Source organism: Miniopterus natalensis, chromosome 3 (genome assembly GCF_054644295.1).
Source record: "Miniopterus natalensis isolate mMinNat1 chromosome 3, mMinNat1.hap1, whole genome shotgun sequence".
Lineage (NCBI taxonomy): Eukaryota > Metazoa > Chordata > Mammalia > Chiroptera > Miniopteridae > Miniopterus > Miniopterus natalensis.
The window spans coordinates 15,412,269-15,421,268 of record NC_142083.1 but is presented as its reverse complement, the minus strand read 5'-3'; the positions used below and the strand labels follow the sequence as shown (position 1 = coordinate 15,421,268).

The 9,000-nt window shown below is 40.0% G+C and overlaps 1 protein-coding gene across 3 annotated transcripts in view; it reads right to left on the bottom strand.

Moving 5' to 3' along the window:
- Positions 1-338: 338 nt before the first annotated feature.
- The window catches only part of CDH10 (cadherin 10), a 125,430-nt gene continuing 116,768 nt past the window's right edge, over positions 339-9,000 (bottom strand). For 2 of the 3 annotated variants that reach the window (XM_087815334.1, XM_087815336.1), the window contains 3 exons: positions 5,749-5,857; positions 3,457-3,708; positions 339-1,051 (listed from right to left, as the gene is read on the bottom strand). In XM_087815334.1, the coding sequence (XP_087671460.1) occupies positions 564-1,051; positions 3,457-3,708; positions 5,749-5,857 (849 nt within the window). In that variant the 3' untranslated portion in view covers positions 339-563. The remainder of the gene's footprint in view (positions 1,052-3,456; positions 3,709-5,748; positions 5,858-9,000) is intronic. The other variant, XM_087815335.1, reaches the window with a different exon arrangement.

Here is a 9,000-nt window from a genome sequence, read left to right as displayed (position 1 = left end):
ATGCCTTTTTGTACCAAGGTATTTGGTCCACGGGAAAACCTTCCTTCCTAGGGAAAACAGAAGCCGGACCACCACGTAGTTGTAAAAACCGGTTTATTTTTTTTTAAAAATAAATACAAAAATATAAATATAAAACATTAGCAGGTAGAATTTGATGAAATGAAATTGCACAAACGTTTTGAATACCAGGTTGCATATCACACCTACTGACACCACATGAACATTTTCTTAAACTTGATGTACAGAACAGGACGCGCCCCGGGCCGCGCCTCCACCTCGCCGGGCGCATCACCGGCAAGCGCGGGGCCGGGTGCACCGGCAGCGGCTTATCCGCGGGGCTGCTGGGCGGGGCGCGGGGGGGTGGGGGGCAACTATCCTGTTCACGGTTCTGGAATTACCTTTTATTTCTAGAAATGGACAGCACTGAATTTCCATAGCTTTGGCTCTTGGAAGTGATTAAATAAAATGCCGTATATATTCCATGGGACAGCCTACGGGAGAATTAATGGAGTTAATGGGCAGGTTTAAAAGGAGCTGGGGGCGGCGCGGGCGGCGCGGGCCGGCTAGGAGTCCCTGTCGCTGTCGCCGCCGCCGTACATCTCGGCCAGCTTGTGGAAGCGCGGGCCCCACTCCCGCAGGAAGTCGTAGTTCTGGTCGCCGTCGGCGGCCGACTCGAGCGAGCTGAGCGAGCCCGCGGCCGAGCCGCCGCCCTCGTAGGCGTAGGTGGCCAGCGAGTCGTAGGGCGGCGCGGCGGGGTCGCCGTCGTGCTCGCGCAGGCGCTCGGCGATGAAGTCGCGCACGTCGGCGGCCGCGGGGGCGCCCGGAGTCCTGCGCGGCGCGGCCTGCGCGTCGGGCGCGATGTCGCGCCGCAGCTGCTGCTCCTCCACGGCCGCGGGGTTGCGCAGCGTGCCGATGTCGAAGGCCTGCGTGTCCTCCTCGCCGCCGCCCTCGTCGTTGTAGCTCACCACGTTGTCCCTGATGTCCTCCTTGGACAGGATCAGGGGCTCCTTCTTGCGCTGCCGTTTCAGAGCCGCGAACAGCACGACGATGACTTGGAGGAGAAGAGAGATCGTCAGGGAGCCGTCGGCGCGCGGCGACATGGGGGGGGGGGGGCGCAAAGGGGCTCAAGCCACGGGGTTCCCCGGACAGGCTGGGGTGCAAGGTGAACTTGGGCTCAAGCCACGGGGTTCGCGGGACAGGCTGGGGTGCAAGGTGAACTGGGGGTCAGTTTTATTTTGGGGGGGGAGCGGGGATGGAAGGATCTGTTTAGGATGGGTAGCGTTGAAGGGCGACGTGTCTTTATAACTCATTTTCAAAGCCATGCGGGATATTTCTCAAAGCCAGGGGCTTATTATACCTATTTGTTTCCAAGAACTGTTTAAAGATAGTGCCTGATTGTGCAGACGGTATTTATACTTTGCATTAAATAGGGACATAGATGCTATATAGAAAATTGACACAAATTGAATTCAGCTTCGATACAACAATTAAGAAGGGAACAATGTGTCCATATTGTTCACACCCTTATACAATATTAAAAAGGCAGGATTCCTCACACGATACAGAGTGTTGTTTCTGTTAGACAGATTGACTGATGGATCTGCATAGGTTTGTTTTTTTTCTTACATTGTTAAAAGAAGGCCTTCATTACTAGGGAGAAAAAGGCCACGTTATTTAGACATTCTTGGTTTAGAAATTTACGAAGTTTTCCATGGAAATATATAGCACACATGGGATCAAAAATAATTGTTGGATCACAGGGTGGCAAAGAAAGAATTCAAATTATTGCACTGAATTAACTACAAAACCATGTAGGAACCTTGGCCAGATGCATCTTGAGTGTAGCTCCACAAGTGGAGATGTGTATGGCTGGAAGGAGATTTCCCTAATTCCATGACAAGGTTTCAGTAATAATTATTATCATTATCATGGTAACGGCATAGATAACGTTAACGAGAAAGATAACATCGCATTCCTTCTGGTTACATCAGTTGACCGTCCTCATTTTGGTCATGACCCTTTATTTAAACTGATGACTTGAACAAACGGAGAACTGAATTAGACGAGGAAAGGGAGGGTAAATACCTTACCAGGTGTACGTATGAAGAAACACCTTTTTCATCTTTAGAACAAATATTTAAAGAATATGGAATTTATGATTGTTACAAACTGCATGTGATGGGATTTGGAGGTGGGGGCCTTTGGGAGGTAGCTGGGTGGGTGACAAGGGTGGGGCCCTCAGGACTGGGATTAGTGCCCTTATACAAAGAGACGCAGGAGAGAGCACTGCTTTCTGCCCTGAGTAGACACAAGAGTCACCTGCAAAGTAGGAAGCATGCCCTCAACCAAACCCAGCGCCTGCCAGAGCCTTGAACTTGGACTTCCCAGCCTTCAGAACTGCGAGAAATAGAGCTCTGCGATTTCAGCCATCAGTCTGTGGTACTTTGTTACAGCAGCCCAAACTGACAAAGACAATTATTATGTGAAGTGGTATTAAGTTATGTTTTCTCTTTTGTTGACACAGAATGCCTTCAAGCTTACAGAAGAGGGCAAACAGGAGACTTTTTTAATGCAACAAAAGAGAAAATTTTAATCCATTGATAAGTGTTCTTGACCTTCAAAGTGATTTAAAAAAAATAGGACACTTCCTAGAAAAAATACCAAAACTTTATTTTTCAAGTTTTGGAGAAAATATGACATTTTATTTTGCCTAAATTTATGTATTTGTACACATACATAAACTTTTGATGTAAAGACTTTTAAACCTCAGGTTGTTTATTAACCAAATGATCTTACTCAGCAAAAAAAAAAAAAGGTTCAGATAATGAAGATAATGAAATTTAGTAAGTGACTCCAAAATCCAACTTCATTTTACCGCTTCTTAAAACACCAGATATAGTGCTTTCTGATTAGGGTCACAGGGATACTCACACAGTTTTAAGATAATGCAATTACAGAGTAATTTTACCTGATTCTTAATTCAAAAGCAGTTAAAAATCAATTTGCTCTAGGTTATAAAATCCAGTATCGTTGTTTTATGGACAAGTGAACCAGGTAAAAGAAAAAAGGCAACTTGAACATGATTTCAGTGAAGAGGTAAGAGAGTGAGGCCTCCATCCAGCCATAAAAAATGTGGAAATAAAACTTTAGCTTCATGAGAAACTATATATCCAGTGACTAACCACAAGACTACTTGCCTTGGTTCAGCCACTCAGAAACTGTGTAACCTTAGAAAATGTCCTGAATATCTCTGATTTTCAGTTTCATTACTTAAAGAAAGGAAAGTAGGAACCCTGATCAGGTAAAATATATTAATATAAACAGCATCTCATGGTTAATTTATTATCTTAAACGCTGGGGTTAGTTTGGGGGAAATATTTTAAGAGCAACATTTCTTATTTACAAGTGCACTAAAGCAAGCAATCTGAGAAATTGTATTTTCTCTAAAGCTCTTACCCAGCAAGATAATGATGCAGAGGAGAATGGCGACGAGGGCCCCGGTGCTGAGGCCTGCGGGGAGCAGCAGCGCCTCGGCGCTGCAGGACTGCATGTTGCCCTGGCCGTCGCAGGCGCACACGCGGATGGTCAGGGTGCCCGTGCTGCTCTGGATCGGGTAGTCGTTGTCTGAGATCACCACAGGCAAGAGATAGGTGCTGATTTCATGTCGACTGAATCCATTCTTTCTGGTTAAAATTCTGGCAGTATTATCTACAATAAATTTTGAAATATTAAAAATGACTTGGAACAGTAAATCTGTCTCATCCTGATCACCAGGGTTTTAGACAGACAATGTTTGTGCGAAATATAAAACTAACATCAATTTTCCTATAACATGTACGCAATACAATTAAAATACGGATGAGGTAAATTGGATAGTCTGAGGAATCCAATACTATGATTGCTTATGTATTAGATTTTCAACTAATTCTCAGATGTTTTCAAAGCGAATTTCTGTACGTGAATCGTACATCAAGACCACATAGGTGATAGCATATTCTTTTTAGAAACAAATATTATGCATACCAAGCACAAAAAATCATAGTAAATGTTTCTTATTTACAAATGTGCCTGTGTCCCCCCCCCCCCCCCCACACACACACACTCTCTCGTGCGCGACACATTAATTCAGTATTCACGCAGAAAGGTATGATTGGGTAAAGTCTCTGTATAGTTGCATTTTTAAAATCAATAATGTAGCCAAAAACCTTATGAGTCCTAATATATGAAGAATAGTGAGCAAGTTATTTAGTATTTCTGAACTCTGATTTCCGCCTGTTAAAGCGAATATAATGCATAACAAAGTACTGGTATAGCTCAAAGACAAGTGGTGTGAGTGTCTAACAGACACACAGGAGAAAGAAGGGGCTTAAGAAAGGCCAGCATCCCACTGCTCAGCCATATCTACGAATGGGGGTTATGGGATTAATAAAAAGATACCTTCTAGCCCTATATAACCAATATGTATTACGAAATAAAGTCAACATATACTTGGATAATCATTTCCTACTCAGCTTGCCCTAGGCACTTAGTCTAGTTCCGTTAATCCCACTGGGTAGTTCAAAATGCCGATATAGGGAAGGAACTGAGTTAGCCAATTGCTAAATCAAACAAGACAGAAAAAAAAATGACATTTTTTTTGCAGGTATAGTGGTTGAACTTAAAACAATCATTTCCTAAATTGTTAGTAAGAAGTTAAATTCTACTGCATCAGCAACACAGCTATGAAAGTACATCAGCAAAACAGATGTACATAAGCACATTTTTAAAAATAAAATGTACTCCGGATCATTTTATACTTTTGACTTATCTCCCAAGAAGTATTAGAATACAATTCTTCTTTTTTTCAAACTCACAGTAAAATAAAATTTATATGCATGCAGGTATTTTTAGATTTTCTTACCTTTAACTTTTGAAAAGTTTCTAAATCTTAATTTTGCCTACATTAGTTTTGATATATTGAAGTACCAAAGTTTTACCCTAAACTCACCATTCTATTTACATCATTTGGTAAATGCCCATCAGCATGCCCTCTTCTTCTAAAATATGCTTCTACCTTTTTTGAGAATGCAAAAAATAATTTCAGTATTTTTTTTTTATCAGAGACATTATAAAATGCATGCTTTATGCAGCAGAATAATGTATTCTGCCCTTGCAACTGCACTTTTGCACATAATCCCTTCACAAGTTAAGGGTACTTCTCACTCCTTGTGTCCTGCCTTTTTGTTAAGAGAACTGATTATTTCCAGACTCTTTAATGTTTTCAAGATTCAATCTTTTAATTAGGATGCATATAAAGACCACTGTCACATATTTTATTATTAATATTATTTAAAAATATATCTTTATTGATTTCAGAGAGAGGAAGGGAGAGGGGGAGAGAGATAGAAACATCAGTGATGGAGAGTCATTGATCAGTTGCCTCCTGCACGCCCCCCACTGGGGATCGAGCCCGCAACCCGGGCATGTGCCCTGACGGGGAATCGAACCGCAATCACCTGGATCCTGGGTTGATGCTCATCCGCTGAGCCACGCCCGGCCGGGCATCACATATTTTATTATTTTAAAATTCAAAGGATAAACACTGTCAAGCAAGACATTACCATAACATCTCATGAAGTAGCTGATAAAACCAAAATTTTGTAATACAGATCAAGAAATTAATATATCCCGTGCATGGTAATTGTTACTTCGGGGGAAATTTCTTGTTCGTGTCACCCTAAATCATAATGGACACGTTCTACAACTTACCTTCATTGTCCTGTACTGTGAAGTTTGGATTGACAGCTGCTAAGCTGAAGAAAAATTTCTGTCCACCTAAAGGGTCATCTTTGTCTACTGCACTTATAGTCTGTATCAGCTGCAGAAGAGAGAAACAGGCATATTTACCAAACTTCCATGGGTATCACATGCTTTGTAATATGGAATTTTTTGACATTCAATTTTGTGTAAAAAATTTTAAAGGCAATTGACTTCCTTCCTCATGCATTTATCTTTTTATGAATTATTCTGTCTTTTTAATTATTGCTTCGATTTTAACAAAGTCCCTATCTTTTCCTCTCTGCCTCTCTCTGTTACTCTCTGTCTCTATATCTGTCTCTCTCTTTCTCTCAGTTTTTCTTAAATATTATCCATTCCTTCAAAATAACAAATGGTGATATTATATTCTTGGCAATGTTATTAATTTAGACATAGGATTTGGAGTGTCTAGGTTATTTCCTATACATTTAAACACTGATCTGGAAGAATATATCTAATGTAGGAAAACATTTTAAATTATTTTAAATAGGGCTTTCCTCCTCATCAAAAGTAAAGCGAAAACTGTTAAAAAATGTAGATTTTATAGACATGATATGTAACTTTTTAAAGGAAATACATTTTATTATCTACTTTAACAGTAACAGTTCACTACATTTGCACTGTCAATAAAATTATATATTTTTAAATTCAACATACTCATATTATGGGGAATGGTTATTTTATAAGGGTCAACTCTTTGTTTATTTGGGATAATGGACTATATAAGAAGCTACCTGCTAACAAAGTAGAACATTTTATACCTTTTACTATAATCAGATCATTGCTTTTAACATGATTTATAAGAATAAGTAGATGAGGAAAATTTGACAGAAATGAAATAACGTATCAAGAAATATAGTAGACTAATAAAATTCATAAAGATTAATATGTTAACACTCACATGTAGACACATAAATGATAGAAATGTGAAAGTAGAGCCAATGATCTTTTAAAATAAAAACTATGATGTCTTATAATAAATATACATTTGCATCTATGATTACAAATTACAATTCACTTTTTAGACCAAAATTAATACTTTTCAGAGAAAAAAATGGCTACATCTTTACATATATCTGTAAGAAATTATAAAGATTTACATAAAAATTCTAAATTAAAATCTATTATTTTAATAAAAGATGGTAGCATTGTAGATTTTAAAATCAGTGGTTCACTGATACATTTTCATTAAATGTTAGGAATGAAATAAGTGAAGCTCATAGTAACAATACAAATAAGATAGAATCACATCAGAAACTGTATCAAATTATAACATATTTTTATGAGCCCAAGGCTTCTTTATTGCAGATGGAAGCACTTACTTCCTTTTCAGTTTCTTTCTTTGAGATACAACTTAGCGTCTAGTGTTCAACTTCTCCATATCCAGCACTTACTTTTCAATCTAGTCTTCCTTTACATTTCCAGTCATACATTAAAAAGTCACAATATTTTGTTTTGGTATATTACCATAAAGTATTGCACTAGAAATCAGAAGTTGGCAACAAGAGGTGGATAAGACTATTTTCTCTGTCTCTCTGTATAAGCACTCACTATTTTATTTCTACTGAAGACAAATTCATTTTGACCCACTTCCAAAAAAAAAGAGGTTGCCACCGTTATGGAAAACAATTCTAATGATATCTAGTATTCATTTTAAGCACATGAAAAATAGACACAGATGAGTCGCTTATATTTTATCTCCTTAGCAGTTACATAATTTGATTATATTTTCTCTGAGCTATTCTAGAATAACCTTAAATCAACTTGAAAGGTGTTTTAGTGATCAAACTATAATGAAGTGTGGCATGACAAATGGATTTTAAGATGTTTCGAGTTAGAAAACTGGTCACTACATTTTAATGTGAAAAGACTAATAGTTTTGCTGTCAGTGGAAGCGGGGTTCTTAGGGTGCCGATGGAATTAGAATTTCCGGAGGCCCCCATGGGACAACAAGATATGGTAGAAAGCTTTATTTCTGTGGAATTATACCCCTGAGTTTCCAAGGTCCCATGTCCGTCCCTCTGTGCCCCCATAGAAGAAGTGTAGCTGTGGCTTTAGCAGAGCAAAGATCTAAGCCAGTGACCAGAGTTTCTACTCCATGCTGGAGCACAGGTCCAGTCCAACGTCAGGCTAGCTTAGTTTGTGTTCCCCGCTGCAGTCCATCAGTCCTACGCATGTGGGGTCACATGGCGGTGGGGGCATGTGGCTATGGAGGAAATACAGGCAAGTGCAAGAGAGCCACAAGAGCTCCAAGAGCCACACAAGAGACAAGAGAGTAAACTCCTTTGTCTAGGGGATTATGTATCCACAAATTTCCTCAGGCTTGCATTGTCCCTGCCCCCTCTGGCCAATGATCTCTGTTCCCAAGTATGACTGACAGGCATCTTCCCTGCATCACCCGACTTCACTGCACTTACACCCATCTTCCCCTTTGTCCAGTCCCTTCCCCCAGTGATCTGCAGGGAATGGGCCAGTGGTTCCCTGGGGAGTATGAAATTGCAGCTTCCTGGTGAAGCTGCCCAAACGGCCATGCTCATAATGTCCGGCCTCCCTCTGCTCCTTTTTTATTACTAATAACAAGCTAATTATAACAGTTTCTGTTGATGAAAAAATCCCCATTGCTCTGGTAAAAAGACGCTTTTTCAGTTGTTAGGAAAGTAACTAAACACTTTTAAGAAAAATATGTACGGGGTATTTTGAGTTTGAAAGGGCCTGGAGTTTAGATACTATGGATGCGTAAAAATAAGCATCACTCCTCCCTGGGGAGACTCCCTGGGAAATCTCCTGTGAGATTAATGCTATTTCTCTCCCATAGAGATTAAACATTATTAAAATATGTTTTATTGACTGTGAGAGTGGGGTCTATGTGAGGGAAAATGGAGAAAAACAGCAGGTCCTCTCCCCTCTCTCTGAGATGGAAAAAGATGGACTATCAAGTGGCCTAGTTCAGAAACAAGAAGAGATTAATAATACTACATCAATTATAAGCTGTATCCTTTCCCAGGGGCCAACTCTTCTACCCTTACAGCAAGGAATAGGCAAGAAAGTAGTTGGGGCTGGCAGTCAGCTTTATTTCTGTCTTCTCGTTTTCTCCACACACCAAATGAATGGAATTATTTCCCATGCTGTTGTTCTAAATGCTACTCTTAAAGAGCACTTAATTCGGAGCAGTATTGGGTGGATTGAAATACCCTGTAAATAACT